An 18,434-nucleotide genomic window follows, 5' to 3' on the forward strand; every position below is an offset into this window, starting at 1 on the left:
TTGCAGTTACAGGGGCGCTGCTTTGGTTATGCGGGCCCAATTGTTTGTTTCAACTTAACAAGGGAAGTCTTCAATGAGCACCATAAGAACTTCAGATGCAATATCTGAATGTGGCCTCTGCATTGGTGTGCTGCTCTGGATAGGTAGACAGTGTGCTGTTATCTGCAGTAAAAGAAAGGAGGAACTTGAGAGCACCAACATGGGCTGTATACTTTATTCCACAAATATGCTTATAGGAAACTGGAAGTTACATTTGTATAGTAGGATTCCCAGGCCAGTGGGTGATACAGGTGGCAGTCAGCTCTATTTGGAGCTGTTTGGTTTAAAAAATGCTTCCTGGAGGTATGGACAGGAAGGGCAAAGACACTATTATTTTCAACACGTGCTGCAAATGTACACCCATTGTAGACCTGTCCCCATCTCTATATGGCCAATTACAACAGGAGATGAGGAGGGTGCATGTGCATACATACATCTGCTATTGTTCATTGTTTCCATGGACACGTTAGATGCCACAGGTGCATGCATAAGTATACAGCACAGGTTGGTTCTCTCAATTTCCTCCTTTCTTTTACTTCTTCAAATGACACTGTCAGGCTTGGCAAGTTATCAGTTCACAGTTTAGTTCCTATGCCCCAATGTAACACCACCTTCTTCACCCTATGTGGCGCGTCCCCGCTTGAACGGGAGGTGAGGAAATAACACCTGCCCGACTTCGGTTACACCCAGGCCTTGTAGGTGCAAGGTATAGGAACTGATCGTAGAGTGAATTATGTAACTCACCAGAACTTAACAGGAGAAGCAAAGTCCAGTAACAATCCGAGGTCATCCACGTATAACCAGAAGTAAAAAGAAGGCAAAACCAAGGTCAGGCAATCCGGGGTCAGTACAGGCGGCAGGCAAAGGGTAGTCAAATTCCAGGCAAGGTCAGTACAAGCAGCGATCAGAGAGAGGTCGGTTTCCAGGCAAGGTCGGTACACAGGTAATCCAATAACAGCAATATCACACCCAGCAGAAGCACACAGCCAAAGCTATCACGGGCAATGACAGAAAGCACTCAGCAGGTTTAAATACTTCATGCAACCAATCAGTGGCTGGCCACATGCACACAGCAGCCAATCACACAGAGACAATAATCCTGTTTAAGTGTCAGCTGAGAGAGATCAGCTGACACGGGTAGCAATACATGTCAGCTGCCTAACCAGTCAGCTTACCAGCAAAACATCCTGACTGTGTGTCAGCCATAGCATACTGGTCAAGGGCATCGCCTCTGACTTGGGAGACCAGGGTTCAATCCCAGGCAGGGTCAGCAACCATTTTTTTATATTATTTAAATAAAACCCCTGCCCAAGTGTCAGCTGACTATCCTGTCAGCTGACACTACCTCTGTCGCCGCCTCAGACCATACTGAGGCCGAGAGGAGCAATCACTTACAGACACATCTTTGAAGCTCTTGAGAGCCACATAAAATGATAGATCCGGCCGATGGACCTTGAGTTTGACATCTATGTCTTAAGCCTCTTACACACGTATGTCGTTAGAGAGGGATTGGGGACTCGATCCCTCTGGCGACAGGCTAGCAATGCATTCTGTTGCTATGTAGAACAATGTGGTAGGCTGAGTCGATCTATCTTGGTTGGTCACCAGCCAAGGCATCGAGGGTGGTCAGGCGCTGCTGTCACATGCTAGCATGTGTACAAGCCTAAGTGTTATGCTAGATAGTAGAATATTCCTACTCATGGCACTCCCAGATGAAAATACCAAGTGATAAGCATCACATTGAAACCTCAGCTCACTCCAGATTTTATCAGGCCTTTTGGATAATCTAAACACTGTATATCCAAGAGGCCTGAATAGATGCTTTATTTGAGACAGGTGGTGATCTTTATTATGGATGTTTTGACTATCTTGTGTATTTAGCTGTATACCCTAACATCGGTCAATATCATGTCATTATATTAACCTCTATTATTTCCTGCACAATATTTATCTCTGGTTTTCTTCTTGCCTTGAGCTGCATCTCTATATGTATGTATTCATGTGTTTAGAGCAATTACTGAGCCCTCCTGGTGGTACTTGATTTGTACTTGATTTACTTATTTGTGGCTAACAGTTGCTATTTTGTTGTGTTCAGTGTTACGAATTTAGGGTGTCCATGCTGTTTTCACACATTGTTTTCATTGGCTGAAACCCTCAGCACACTTATTGGTGGATATGGGTATTACATCCTGCGTGCCACACCCATCACACTAGAATTGTTTTTTTGGGCATTGGTGGCCACTGACACAGGAGGTGCCTTGCAATTAACTTTTTATGATACAGTTAGAGGTGAGTTAATTGTATTTATTTTTTATAATTAATGGCACTTGCATGACTGATCATGATGATTTGGTGGGTGGTAGATGCCAATGTGATGTCATTAGAGAGGGTATGTGTATTTATTGGGCTTGTTAATATAGTTGATATTTTAATAAAGCCTAGTTGAACCAATAAAGGTGTGCTGGCCATCTTGGAACAGTACTGCTCCCTGCCTGTACTGCACACCTCCGTTTGAAAACATTTTGGGACTGTGTAGGATTTTATCAGAGGTCTAATCAAAATTGTTAGTACCTTCAACTAAGAATGATTTATACTGCTAGATGCTCAAAGTTAGAATTGAAGTATGATATGCTTGAATTCCTAGGCCTCAGTTACTTTAACTGAGGTTAGTTAAAAGACTTGACTTGCAGAGAGTCTCCCTTTAAGGAGCATTTCTAGAAGCACTGTGGAACATGGTCTTGTGTCTCACACAAGGCCAGCCCAAGGCCAGAGTGCTTGTCTGTCCACAGATGTACAGACTGCCAGGCATCTTTACTGTAAACATCGAATGTTTTCATATTTCCTAAAGGTAAACAATAGCCAGAGAACATTTTCCCCTATTTCTGGGTAATAAGAGAGCAAACGCCATATTTGGCTTGTCCCATCGGAGCAGGCGCAGATAGGGCATCCATCACATGCTATTATCAGCCAATTGCATGCGATGGGTACTAGATCATCCCTGCGGGATGATGTCACATTTAACTCTTTAGAGGTTAGTATAAGAATAGTGAACATGGGCTCCTGAGGGCACTTCTTTCTACTTCTGCTGACTTGCTTCTTGTAACTTTCCGTAACTGTATGCTGTATATATGCCAAAGTGCAACTAGCATAGATGTAACAAAGAGAAAGCCGCCTGATCTCTCGTCACTAGGGATAGACCAAGTCTGCATGGAACGCATAAGATTCTACAGACCGTTTGCTTTGCCGAGGTTAACATGAAACAAAGATATAAGATTGCTGATGAACACATCTGTATACCGGTATTTGTTTTACAAATAAACTCTTGAACCTTTGACGATGTCTAAGAAGTTCTATCTCCTATGCTGTTTGCTGTGATGAGTGTCAAGTTATCACACTTCCTGTGATATGGTGTCGAATGGTAGTGTTGTTGCCCATAGCAACCAACAAATATTTATTACACTCAACTCACCACTGATGCAGTTGAGATTTTCCGGCACTCCCAGCTGTGTTTTACCTGATATTGTCCTCAGCACGGCCATGTTTTGACACAGGCAAACCAGGCAGTTGCTTAGGGTGCCATCTGCTTAAGACAATTCCAAATAGAAATGTGAAAAACACTTTGCTTTACATAACTGTTTATATATAGCTTATGAATACACAACAGAAGGTATGGGATGGACCTCTAGCCTGAGTAAAGTGGAAAAACTTACAAGTTATACATTTTCATCTAGCCAGTCCCATATTGATATAACAAGAGTGACTTGATTAGATATTATGATTAAATATATAATTTGTGGGCTCTGTCAACACCTCTGGATAGCAATATTCAACTTTGTACTGTATATGTTGAAACACTAATAAAGTTATGATTATTTAAAGGGACTCCGAGCAGTACAGAAACTATGGAAAGATGCATATCATTTTAAAGCTCCCCTTCTCCTCTGTCCAATGTTATATAAATCGCCGCCCTACGCCTTTTAGTTTTCGCTATTTTCGCGATTGAAATTGCCGCGGCTGAGAATTCGATCGAAAATAGAGAAAACTAAAAGGCATAGGGCAACGATTTAGGGATCGTCAGAAAGAGGAGAAAGAGAGCTTTAAAATGATATCCATCTTTCCATCTTGCTGAATGGAGCTGCTGACTTTGAGAAAAAGTCGCCCTGTGTGTAATACAATGTAACTATGGAAAGATGGATATCATTTTAAAGCTCTCTTTCTCCTCTTTCTGACGACCCCTAAATCATCGCCCTACACCTTTTAGTTTTCTCTGTTTTCGCGATCCAAATCGCGGCCGTGGCAATTTCAATCGCGAAAATAGCGAAAACTAAAAGGCGTAGGGTGGCGGTTTATATATCATTGGAAAGAGGAGAAAGAGAGCTTTAAAATGATATGCATCTTTCCATAGTTTTTGCACTGCTCTGAGTCCCTTTAATGTCCTAGTAGCAAAGGTGAGGGGGTGACTGTATTGTGTTTTGCCCAGGGCACCAAATATGTCAGCTATAGCCCTGATTGTTTTTTTTTCATATTGCAAGGAAATGTTTAGCTGGTCACTTGAACATTTTTTTAATCCAATGGCTGAGCAAAGGTATTAAGACTGCTCAGACAGAGCCTCTACAATCCAGAGTCAGTACTTTTTCCTTACTTTTATTGTACTGGAGAAACCAACATAGGTGAAGCCCAAGACTTTCAGCTAATGTCTTCCCTTTCTGGAAATGAATTATTGCTAATGATGCACAGCTCATTCACGTCAAAGGAGGAGTCTGGAAATTCCTTAGAGCACAGTGAAGCTACCTGGTCAACTGAGTTCAGGACAAATAACCAAATGTATTGCATTGCCAATGCCATAGCTTACAGCAGCAGAACTCTATTGAGCTCAACATTTTAGGCTGAAGTACTCTTTCTCAAGTGCACTTGCCCGGTTGAGCCAGGAATGTCAAGCTCACAGCAGTTGCGTTGCACAATTCAACCTTAATTATTGATCTGTATGTAGTTGGGGTGCTCTAAGCCACTGCAGTGCATTAAACAGAGAATGTGTTCTGAGCCCAATTGAACAAGTGTCTTCATTTCATAGCTATGAATGCTATGGCATTCCAAGCAAGAGATTTTGGGTTGAATCATTAACATACAATACACAGTGCTGAGCTGTGCATGAAATATGGTGGATCCAGTCATGTGATTACCCAGTCTCTTTGCATTGCTTACATAAGAGCACTGTAAGAATAATCATACAAGTACTGACTCTGGACTACACAGGATGGGGGAAACTTGAGTTTTGCTGTAAGCCAATATTGTGCTTTTCTGGGGGTCTCTAGCTCATATATGCAGCTTATTAATGGTGGGGTATACATAAATGACAGCCATAAGTAATTATTGGACTGGCTGAATGCTTGTTCCTGATCAGTTGTGAAATAAAAGGATGGCTGTGACAACCAGCTCTGATATTTCTTTCATCGTAGGTTCATTCTTCAAAGGGAATCTTTTGCATCAGGAGCAGAACAAGGTTATTGTAGAACAGAGTTACATGCGGATGATTTCTTTTTTGTTTTCTATGGCCATGCTGCTATTGCTGACTATTTAGCAATGGTCTGTAAGTAGCAATTGGCACCTTTAAAAATAATTATGTCATAATTTTTATTGAATGATAACCATAACATGAACATTGGCTGTTTCATTTTTGCTCTGTGCTTGGAGGCAGTAGATAATTTTTCACCATAGCTGTGCACAGAATGGATTTATTATTACATAGCATTAAACTCAGCAACAGAATCTGTGAAAATATGGTACTTTGTCTAATTAGCACATTGCTGCAAGTATTCTTTTGCATGTCTCATACTCTCTTGAGATGAACATATTTCAGCTTTCTTTCATAGTACAATAGTAAAATATGCAGTGCAAATTAAGAACAACAGTGATAATTATCTTAGGGCACATACACATCTCTGTCACGGTACAAATGATCTCCTAGATCTGTGTAGGAATCTTTCTGCAAAGCTATTTACTGTCCATTGATTGCTGAATCGCAATTCCGCCGTTTTCCCGACGTTTGCGGCAGCGATTTTGCTATGCTATGCACTGCATAGCAAAATCGCGGCAAAAGTCGCTCCGCGGCGCGATCGCGATCAAGTAAAAAACGAATCGCGGTAGTGGAAATCAATGGGGCGATTTGCTGCATTTCCCTGCATCACAACAAGCTCCGCATGCGTCTTTGAGACACTAAGGAGCCCAGACGCTGGTCACTTCCTGCAACTCCATTGTTGTTTCCTGTCATTTGATGCCCTAGCCAAGAGAGCCAATGGAATGCTTCCCTCTCCTCCTTTACAGGAATAACATAGATTATTTTATGGGATATTCTGCAACCCAACATTTTTGCTCAGACAGTTAACTGTGGGCATAAGAGCTGATATGATAAAGGAGATGGATGTCTGTTACTGGTGTGCATGGGCTATGTAGGTGTCTGCCTCACAGACATACATACACACTGAGGCAAGGCCTATTTCAGAAGTTTATACTGCTGTATATTGCCTAAAAAGAATGACATTTCTAGTATGGGTTAGAGGCAAGCATAAACTTAGTTGCAGGTACTGGAATATAAAGCTGCCATATAGTTGCCTTATACTTTTCTTCTCCAATTTTGCCTTCTAAAACATGATTTAAGTGCCGCCCCTAAAGTCTGTACATTAATATTGGCAAGGGTATGAAATCGTCTAATTACGGTAAATAAAAAAGAGAAAAGCCTATCTATAGTTAAAACAATAACCAGTAGAAGCATTAAAACTTACTTAATTTATATTTTTCTCTGTTTAATATATTACTGATTATCAATAGCATCTTATGTGTGGCAATCATTATGGACATAATGACCTTAATATCTGCCTCACAGAATATTTTATTTAGAGTGTTCTCTAATTCTCTGCTTTGCCTGCCCAGCTTACCATACCTTAGAGTTGTTCTTTTTTATGAGCTTAAAAGGTAGCATAAATGATCAATTTTGTTCCTAAGTAAATATCTTAGCAATAAAGATAGTCCAGGTTTTAAAGAATGTTGTGGTGAAGGTCTCTTAATGGATTTTAGCTTCACGTTTATCATGGAGCATCAATCCCGTGGATAGCCTTGATTGCAGGGGACAATCAGACAGGATAGTATTTTTTGCACTTTGGCCTGGACTTTGGCTATAGGGTTTGATTATAGTGCTATAAGTAGCGCAGCAAAATTGTGTCCTGTCTAGTTAATTGTAAAAATAACCAGTTAAGCTGCTAAAATAAGATTTTAGGCTACTTGCACACCAAGACGTTGCGTTAGGTGCCACATTAAGGTCGCATAACGTGCACCTAACACAACGTATGGTGCTGCAAGAGCCGACGGTAGAGTGAGCCGCGTTAGGCGGCTCTATTCCGATAAAGTCTCCCAGAGTGGCGCTGATTGGCCGGCGGGACCACGTGACGCGGAGCGAGACACTCCGCATCACTTGGTCCCGCCGGCCAATCAGCGGCCGCCAGTGCAGTGAATATTAAGTAGCCATGTGCGCGGCTACTGTAGCTGGCTCTCCCCGCCTCCTCTCCACCCCCTACTGCGCATATGTAAACAGTCTAACGCGGCTATAGCCGCTCTAACGCCGTAGCATGCTGCATTTTACGGGCTACGTACAGCGTTACATGTAACGCAACGTGGGATGTGTGAACAGCCCACTTGAGTTACATTGCTGTGCGTTGGGGGAGCGTTACAGGCGCACTAACGTGCGCCTGTAACGTCCCTGTGTGTAAGCAGCCTTATGGTTTAACTGTTATTTTTTGTTTCATCTCTGAGCGTAACGTGATTGGTGTATAGGTTTTTAAAGTAAGTATGAAAATTCCCTTTCATCAAGGACAAAGCCAACCTGGACTTTTCCAGTTATCAAGGGGTTGTATTTGTTATACAAGTGTTGCTAGTATTTTGGAGAAAAGTTTTCATGTATTGATTATGGAGTTTAGTGTCTAGTCTCAGTTGGACCATTATGGAGTTTAGTGTCTAGTCTCAGTTGGACTATTTAAAATAAGGAAGATGTCCTATTCAAGGGCAACATTATCACAGCTTGTACTCCTTTACAAATATAGTCTTTATAAAATGCCCCCTATTGTGGGTAATGTCAGCTGAAGTGTCCCTTGACACATATATTTTTTATGAATACTTGATAAATATGCACATATGCTTTTCAAACATTCCTTTATGACTTTAATTAAATAACAAAAAAATTGAATTCAGTTGTATGTTATTTTTTTTATTTCAAAGCTTACTTTAATTAATTTTCTGCAACAAGTTCAAGAAACGCCTCATCCCAACATAAGTAACCCTGTGGGTAGGCGTACTGTGTATTGAGAACCAAGATTCTAGGGCATTTATTGAAAAAGAGCTCTTTAGTTTGATTTTTATTAAATGCCTTCAATAACATTGGTACAATTAGACTATCTTGTGTTTCGTAAAAATGTGGTCTGGAAGGTAATCCAGGGTTTCAACCAGGGCTAACCCAGGCAAATTTTACAAAATGGGCAGATCAAGGGATTACCAAACTGGGTAATCTACTAGACCTGAAAAATCATAAATGGTTGACCTTTCTGGAAGTGACCCGGAGCTATGGCATCCCAAGGTCGGATTTTCTGGCATATGGACAAGTGAGGTCTTATGTGAGGGCCCGAATAGGAGAAATAGCAAGTATAGCCCGGATTCTTCCCTTTGACAGATTTCTGAGACCGGAGGGGGGCAGAAAATCATTATCAGAAATACAAAAAGAACTAGCGAACCTGGGGGCACAGAAATTGGCTACCAGGAATATGTCAAAGTGGAATAAATACTTTACTATACCTGATCTAGAGCAAAGAATCCTGGAAGGTAACAATTGTGTTAGGCACGCAATCATTAGCGAAAGATGGAGAGAATCCCATTTACTTATGATCTTCCAAGCTAAATACGCTTTTAATATAAAATATCAATCACCTAGACCAGGATATATTAATCATTGCCCAAAGTGCAAATTGGAGCTAGCAGATATGCACCACTGTATTTGGAGCTGTCCGGTAGTACAAGATTATTGGGACAAAGTAGTAAGATATGCAAACAAACTTGGTAAATGCACGATACCTAAAGACCCCATGGTCCTACTGTTTAACTCTGTTAAAAATGATGATGATTCGATTAATATTCCCACTTTGATCCATGTGTTGTTCATAGCGGCGAGAAAAGTAATATATAATAGGTGGATTTATCCTACCCCACCATCTATCTGGGACTTGAAAGAAGAATTAAGACACTTAATGGCACTGGAAAAATTAGATGCCACTTTAAACAAAGAAAAAGGTACCAAAAAGTTCATCAAGAAATGGAAGCCTTACCTACTGGATACTTTTACCTCTACGGAACTCTGTAGCATTGTGACACCTTTCAAATATACCAGATGGTACCTAAGAGCGCATATTGCGGGGACCCTGGGTCGCCTAGATTTTGGTGTATAAACAAAAAGAACATTGGATGGGACTGAAGCCATTGGGTAGCCTGAGGAGAAAGAGGCACAGTAGGTGAAAATAGTATGATCAGAGAGTGGACGGGGAGGAGGGGGGTTTCTGAGAGGGGGAGGGGGGTAGGAATAGGTTGGGGAAGTTGTTCACATTAGTTAAGCTGACGCCTGTTGCGTCAAGACCAATAATCTACCTGATATGTATAAAGTGTGGATTTATATCAAAAATTTAATAAAACACTTTACAAAAAAAAAAATGTGGTCTGGGCTGAATATTAACCTGTTTGTATTATTATTGAGTTACAAAGCTGGATTTCAAAGGAAATTTTATTTCCTGTTTTGAGAATGGCTTTTACAAATTTAGAATATGTTCATTATATACTGTTGGACAACAAGTTTTATTAATATATTCTTGGATTCTAAATTTTATTCTATGAGTTGTTTTGGTATTATGTTATGATGTGCCATGCCAGATGACTATCCAAAGAGATCCCGCGTACGTTAAAAAGGGGCGCTGGGAAAAAAGGGCGCCGGGTTTTTAACGATAAGCATGGATAACGTTTAAAATTGTATTGTACTGTATTTCGTTTAAAATTAATGGTTTTTAAAGTTATAAATCATTAAATAATGTGCATTAAATCGGCAATTGTAAAAACGTTAATCTTTCGTTTAAATAGTGAAACGTATAATAACGTTTAAAAAAAAAAATTACTAAGTAACCCTCCCTGTACCTACCCCTAACCCCTAGACCCCCCTGTTAGTGCCTAAACCTAAGACCCCCCTGTTGGTGCCTAAACCTAATACCCCCCTGTTGGTGCCTAAACCTAAGACCCCCCTGTTGGTGCCTAAACCTAAGACCCCCCTGTTGGTGCCTAAACCTAAAACCCCCTGTTGGTGCCTAAACCTAAGACCCCCCTGTTGGTGCCTAAACCTAAGACCCCCCTGTTGGTTTTTTCTTTAAAAATAATGTAAAAAAAATTAAAAATAAATAAAAAGTACTGTTTTTCGTTTAAAAATAATGTTTGGAAAAAAAATATTGTACTGTTTTTCGTTTAAAAATAATATTTAAAAATGTATAAATCATTAAATAATGTGTAATCATGAGAAACAGTAATAAAACATTAAGTCTCCGGGCGCCGCTTTTAAAACGTTAGTTTTCTCCGGCGCCCTTTTTTCCTATCGGGCGCCCATTAAACGATATTTATTATAGGAGTGAATGGCGGCGCCCGATTTGTCCACTAGCCTCAGGCGCCCGAATTTACTGTTTCCAGAGATCCCTGCTCCTGTTTCTTCATCTCAAATATTTAATCTTTCCTTAAATTGTGTTCAGGAGTTGTGTACAGGCAAACTTTGAGAAGTTGTATGCCAGATTCTTAAGATGAGTTTAATTACATTTCATGTGACTTTAGAATACAGATAGTCCTCGACTTACGAACACCTAGCTTATGTACAACCCGCTTATATGAACGGCTCCAAAATGTGAAATTTGTTTCTGTGGGAACAAGTAAAAACATTTTTTCCAAAAGATCTTGTAGTTTTTGAGAAAATCAATTTTAAAAAATCCAAATTAAAAATGTTTTCTAAACTTGTAAAATTACATTTTACTGTGGTACACTGAGGCACATAGGGACAGAGGTGACACAGAGGGGAACACTTGAGGCACAGAAGTGGGTAGTGGGTGTCAGGACACCTTCTGAAAAAGGACACAGGGAACAAAAACGGGGAGCCCAATGGTGCAGTACGTCAATACAATCGGGTAATTGTAGTAAGTGAAAATCTACTCACAAAGGTAGGTTGCAGAGGGGCAACCGACCGCAGGAAGCAGGTGGAGACAATAAACCCGACTCCACTCGGGGAGGTCACAGAGGACCTGGATGCGGTCGCTCTCCTTGAGAAAAAAGGGGGACAGGTGTACACCACGCGTGGTCTGTCTCCACCCCTCAAACGGGACACGTATGGGGGTACAAAATGCACTAGACAATTGTAAAGAGGCGCCCTAATTGTAGATAAAAGCATCTAAAAACAATTTAAAAGTGACAAAAACGTGAGGTAGCTTACCTCAATGACGACAAATCTTTGTAATAAACAAAAGATTTATTATAGCACAGGCAACGCGTTTCGCGGGTCCAAGCCCGCTTCCTCAGGCCAATACAAGTGCCAAGCTAAATGAGGCTCCCTTGGCTAAATATTTCATTTAGCTTGGACCCGCGAAACACATTGCCTGTGCTATAATAAATCTTTTGTTTATTACAAAGATTTGTCGTCATTGAGGTAAGCTACCTCACGTTTTTGTCACTTTTAAATTGTTTTTAGATGCTTTTATCTACAATTAGGGCGCCTCTTTACAATTGTCTAGTACTTGAGGCACAGGGTGGCAAAGAAGAGGTACAGGGGCAGAGGTAGCACAGAGTTCTGACTTAGGAATGGATTCAGGTTAAGAACATACCTACAGTCCCTATCTCGTTCATTATCCGGGGACTACCTGTATTGATGAATACTGTTTATAGTATATAATTTGTGGTCTTAAGAATATTAATACTCTTATTTTATATAATTAGTGGTCTTGTCTATTGTATTTTTTATTTATATGCTAAAATGGTACCATCTTTATTTATTAAAGCCAACATCCCTGCCTCAAAAATATTCACAGTATTATGTCCCTGCCACATTCTAGGGCCAGTTTTCTGGAGAAACCTGGTTACGTGCCACTGTGTTTTTGAGCTGGATGTTATGCATCATCATAAACTCTTACTAAATAATAATAATACCTCATATTAAATAATAATAATAACCCTTGATGTAACTGCACAGATTCCAAAATGTTTCCAAGTTACTCCAATGGCTGCATATTTCAAATGTTATGAAGTTTATGTTGCACTAATTACTGATTATGTCAAACGTATTTCTTTACTCAATAGTCTTTCTCTACTGAAAGAGAATCTCAGGACAGTAACTCTGAGGACCCCTGGAGGATAACGGAGGAACAACGAGAGTATTACACTAACCAGTTTAAAACGCTACAACCTGATCTGAATTCTTTAATTTCAGGTACATTACGTTTTTTTTATTTGATAATGTATTTTAGATATATATCAATATTTTTAATTATTTTCAAATTATTATTTTTTTATATTTGTTCATATATTTTAGATAACTGTTCTGTAATTATGGATGCTTTCATTCATCATCATAAATATTCTTGGTATTCTAGTGTCCAGGGTCGGACTGGGACACTAAGGGCCCACCAAGGAAGTTTCAGCCCGGGGCCCCCCCCCCCCCCGATCCCCTCCTCCTCGCCCCCCCCCCCCCCCCCCCCATTTTGGGCTCACATACACATGTACTCTAGAAATTTTGCATGAGTTTATGGTAGGGAAAAGATTGTGAGCACTTCTGAGGACAGTCTCCAATAGGGATATGTCCACATGCGGCGCGCGCAGCGCGCCGCAGCGACAGTAAATGGGTGTCACCACGCACTGGAACATCGGCGTGGTCACGATGAGTCATGGGCAGACTTAAAAAAAAAAAAAACACAACATAAGTAGCGGTGTTATTCACAGAGATTAGGTCCGACCAGATACATTTTAGATAAAATATTCAAGTAGTTACATGCCTCATGATAATTCATCAAGTAGTCAAATCGCAGCAGATTTTCCGACAAAATACAATCAGGTTGGCGGCAGATACCCCCACAACATGCAATCAGGTTGGCGGCAGATACCCCCACAAAATGCAATCAGGTTGGCGGCAGATACCCCCACAAAATGCAATCAAATTGGCGGCAGATACCCCCCCAAAATGCAATCAGGTTGGTGGCAGATACCCCCCCCCCCAAAAGTGGGCAGCAGTGACCAGAAAATCGTAATGTGGGCAGCAGACACCTGAAAATCGCAATGTGGGCAGCAGTGACCAGAAAATCGTAATGTGGGCAGCAGAGACCTGAAAATCACAATGTGTGCAGCAGACACCTGAAAATCACAATGTGGGCAGCAGACACCAGAAAATCGCAATGTGGGCAGCAGTTACCAGAAAATCGCAATGTGGGCAGCAGGCACCAGAAAATCGCAATGTGGGCAGCAGGCACCAGAAAATCGCAATGTGGGCAGCAGTCACCAGAAAATCGTAATGTGGGCAGCAGACACCTGAAAATCGCAATGTGGGCAGCAGACACCTGAAAATCGTAATGTGGGCAGCAGACACCTGAAAATCGTAATGTGGGCAGCAGTGATCAGAAAATCGTAATGTGGGCAGCAGGCACCAGAAAATCGCAATGTGGGCAGCAGTGATCAGAAAATCGCAATGTGGGCAGCAGTGACCAGAAAATCGTAATGTGGGCAGCAGTGATCAGAAAATCGTAATGTGGGCAGCAGTGACCAAGAAAATCGCAATGTGGGCAGCAGACACCTGAAAATCGCAATGTGGGCAGCAGTGATCAGAAAATCGTAATGTGGGCAGCAGGCACCAGAAAATCGTAATGTGGGCAGCAGTGATCAGAAAATAGTAATGTGGGCAGCAGTGACCAAGAAAATCGTAATGTGGGCAGCAGGCACCAGAAAATCGCAATGTGGGCAGCAGTGATCAGAAAATCGCAATGTGGGCAGCAGTGATCAGAAAATCGTAATGTGGGCAGCAGTGACCAGAAAATCGTAATGTGGGCAGCAGACACCTGAAAATCGTAATGTGGGCAGCAGACACCTGAAAATCGCAATGTGGGCAGCAGACACCTGAAAATCGTAATGTGGGCAGCAGTGACCAGAAAATCGTAATGTGGGCAGCAGACACCTGAAAATCGCAATGTGGGCAGCAGACACCTGAAAATCGTAATGTGGGCAGCAGTCACCAGAAAATCGCAATGTGGGCAGCAGTGATCAGAAAATCGCAATGTGGGCAGCAGTGATCAGAAAATCGCAATGTGGGCAGCAGTGACCAGAAAATCGTAATGTGGGCAGCAGACACCTGAAAATCGCAATGTGGGCAGCAGACACCTGGCCTCTCTCTGTTTACTGAACTGACTGTCCAATTACGCTCTCGCAGTACTTCCTGCGAGAGTGTGATTGGACAGTCAGTTCAGGAGCCAGAGAGAGACCAGACCAGCCAGCGGCACGCAGAGCTATGGATCTCCGTGTCATGCCGTTAAGTGATTCATCCCCGCTGCTGCCGCTGGCTGCAATTCTGGAGAGGGGGGGAGCGCGGAAGGGGGGCCCCTAGGTGAGGGAGGGGGGGGGAGGCTTCCGCCCCTCCCCGCCGATCTGTGCACAATGTCCCCCCTTCCTGTGCTTAGCCCCCCTCCTTTTTAGCACTGGGGCCGCCAGGAGGCGGGACGGCCGGGGCCCACCGATGGGACCATCGGTGGTTCGGTGGGCCTGTCCGAGGCTGCTAGTGTCCTATTGGTTATCTGGGGATTCCAGTAGCTTTTTGTTGTTTCATTGAGGTAGTCGGTTCTTGCTAAGTATTGTATGGAGCAGATTTTCACCAGTCCGGGTTTTGGTTTGAGGCCATGTAGACTGGCACTTAGTGTGTTGGCATTCTATCTTTTGTTTTGTCTTCACCTTAGTTTATATGTAAGTTTGCAAGGATAAAGCTAAGGAATGTATTTTTCCAAGCAGTGTGTGAGTGACATAAGTCTTTACTTGCAGCACAGTAAAACTATCCTGAAAAGGGATATCCACAATATCCTTCACATTAATCTGCTACACTCATCACCAAAATAAAGAAAGTTCTGCACTCCAAACAATATACATATTACATATTATAAATGGCCTTATTTTAATGTCAGCAGCCAGTACCTACATATTTATGGAAGAGTAATCTGTCTGTTGTTGTTTTTTTTTTAATGACTAACCAATCATCTTCTACTGTCTGAAGTAAAGTGTTACCCCTTCCTCCTCAATTTTTTCAGTGGTATTTTATCAGATTTATCACTCTTCTTAGAACTACAGAAGCTGAGAATGTTTCCTGCTCTCAGGTTTACTTTACATTAATCTACATGGATAATGGAATGGCCGCTGTATTGATGCCTACAGCACCATATAGTTTCTCCACTCCACTCAATTAAAGGATAACTGACCTGAGAGGCATAAGGAGGCTGCCATATTTATTTATTTTAAACAACACCAGTTGCCTGGCTGTTCTGCTGATCTCTCATGCATCAGTTGTGCCTGAATCACACGCCTGAAACAAGCATGCAACAAATCCAGTCAAACGTTAGTCAAACATCTGATCTGCATGCTCGTTCATTGTCTCTGACTAAAAGTATTAGAAGCAGAGGATCAACAGGACAGCCAGGCAATATGCATTGGTTAAAAATATGGCATCCTTTATATCCTTCTCAAGTCACTTGTCCTTTAACATGTGCTGCTTCTCAGAGATTAACTCTTTGTGACCAGCATTACAGCTATGCATCCGACCATCAATTTTTGTCTAGTTTCTTCCTGCTTTGTTTTTTGTTTGTGATAAAGACTTTCCCTTCTTACACCCTTCCCAGTGTATTTATAAGATGTGCAAATGAAACAGCTTTAAGGCCTGGTGCACACCAAAAACCGCTAGCAGATCCGCAAAATGCTAGCAGATTTTGAAACGCTTTTTCTTATTTTTCTGCAGCGTTTCAGCTAGCGTTTTGCGGCTTTGTGTAGCGGTTTTGGTATAGTAGATTTCATGTATTGTTACAGTAAAGCTGTTACTGAACAGCTACTGTAACAAAAAACGCCTGGCAACCCGCTCTGAAGTGCCGTTTTTCAGATCGGTTTGCGGTTTTCCTATACTTAACATTGAGGCAGAAACGCATCCGCAATCCAAAATCTGCAGCAGCTCGGGAGTATGCGTTACTGCAAAACGCCTCCCGCTCTGGTGTGCACCAGCCCATTGAAATACATTACCCTAGCGGATCCGCACCCGCAAGCAGATCGCAAACAGCAGCGTAAACGCTCCGGTGTGCACTAGGCCTAAGGGCGCTTTTCCACCAGCGCGTTTGCGCTGGCTGAATCGCAAAAACGCAAACCGCTAGTGATTTTACAATCGCTACGGTTTGCTTTTTAACATAGGAATCGCGGTAGGTCATTTCCACTACCGCGATTCGTTTTTTACTTGATCGCGATCGCGCCGCGGAGCGACTTTTGCCGCGATTTTGCTATGCAGTGCATAGCATAGCAAAATCACGGCCGCGAACGTCGGGGAATCGCCGCTAATTGCGATTCAGCAATCGCTAGCGTTCAGCGTGAACGCTAGCGATTGCTAGTGGAAAAGGGCCCTTAGAGATGATCTTTCATTGAAGACTGAGCAGGTTGAGGAGGTACATGTGATTGTTATAAACACACTGAGGTTGGTGTGGGAAGGGGTAACTGTTTCATAACACACCGAGCAGGGAAGAAGTGCTGAACTGCAGATTTAGGGTCAGGTGACCTGCTTTGTGATGGGGAAGGAACTGCCAGTCTACTGGCAATAAGGAGTCACTGGATTCTGCCTGCATGGAGCCAAACAGAAACTTTCAAAATATTTATTGCAAAATGTACATACGTGCAACACCCAAACATTTTTGCTGTGCTTGCTATCTTTTGCTAACTCAAAACTGTTAGATATAAGTATGACTTTAAGGCAGGGGATGAAAATGTGACCTGTGCTGTAATGTAGGGCAAGTGTCAGGGGCGTAACATCCTCTTCCCGGGCCCTAAGCAAAGGGTAGCACAGCGGAGCATTATATTTACCTGCTCCAGTGCTGCGTTAGGTCTCCTCCTCTTCTCCAGCCCCCATAGCCCTCGGGCCCCTACCCTGTGATCACTGCTGCCAGGAGGGCAACTGTTACACCATTGGCCTTATACTTGCATCCTCCACATATCAGAGATCAAATGTTTTCAACTGAACTACAAAACAACTCTGAAGTCACTAATGGAACTGTTCGTAGTGTTCTGCATGCCATAATGGTGCTGCCTTCTAAATACTTGGAATTTCATTTTTAATGACTTTATAAAGGAGGTATATTGATGTCACCATATTTATTTACCCTTTATAAAATGAATTGTTGCCTGACAGGTATGCTGATCTTTTGACTTGAGCAGTGGCAATCAGGAATGTCATCTAGTATATTTCTGTCACTTCAAGTTCAGGTTGGTACAACAAAGCATCATGCCACCTAGCATTATTATGGGAACTAGTACTCAAGAACTAGATAGCAGCCGTGAGGTCCATGCACAAAGGTCCTGAAAGATGTGACAGTGTGTGTCAGTAATGGGTAAATGTACAGGCATGCTCGCCCAGTTCTTCACCTTTGTGGCATGTATTGTCCTGTGAGGAAAAGTCTTCCCCCACAGTGAGAAATGCAGTGGCAATTGACTGTATAAATCCCTCACAATTGATTGCTTGATTGATGGGGGACACAAACCATGCTTTGGATGAGAGAAGAATAATGTCTTTAGGCAATTGTAGTGACCTTATTAAACTGCTTGTACAGAAATGAAAGTTATAACTGTGGCACTGAAGGATTTCTAGATTGATCTCTTTGTTCAACTTAAACAAAGCAGTTCATATCTTGTTGGATGATATAATGTGGTGTTTTGGTCTGTGTGGTTGTTATGGTCTCTGTAGTTGACATTTTCTGTTGCATTGCAAGTAAAATATGACTTTATCCACAGGTTCAGAGGCCAAACATTTCTTCACCAAGTCAAAGCTTCCTATTCCAGAACTGTCACATGTTTGGTAAGCAAAAAATGCATTAAACAAAGTATGTAAGAAAATCATTGGTGAATAATTAAGCTCCACAGAGAAAACAAATCGTAATAAGTGGCAAAAAAGTAAGAATGCCTTGTATACTTCCTGTGGTTTGTAATGGAAGTTGTGCCATTAGATAGTAGCAGCGAGTGAGGTAAAAGAGTACTGCTTCGTTCATCTTTTTGTGGAAGTTTGGCCAGGTTGATTTTACACA

General features: G+C 41.9%; 1 protein-coding gene across 1 annotated transcript in view; it reads left to right on the forward strand.

The window, feature by feature from the left end:
• REPS2 (RALBP1 associated Eps domain containing 2) overlaps window positions 1–18,434 on the forward strand; it is a 211,682-nt gene that overhangs the window by 76,963 nt on the left and 116,285 nt on the right. The window contains exons 6-7 of the mRNA XM_068268694.1: window positions 12,442–12,571; window positions 18,145–18,208. Coding sequence (XP_068124795.1) covers window positions 12,442–12,571; window positions 18,145–18,208 — 194 coding nt within the window. The remainder of the gene's footprint in view (window positions 1–12,441; window positions 12,572–18,144; window positions 18,209–18,434) is intronic.

The sequence above is a fragment of the Hyperolius riggenbachi genome, chromosome 2 (assembly GCF_040937935.1).
Source record: "Hyperolius riggenbachi isolate aHypRig1 chromosome 2, aHypRig1.pri, whole genome shotgun sequence".
NCBI classification, from domain to species: Eukaryota; Metazoa; Chordata; class Amphibia; order Anura; family Hyperoliidae; genus Hyperolius; species Hyperolius riggenbachi.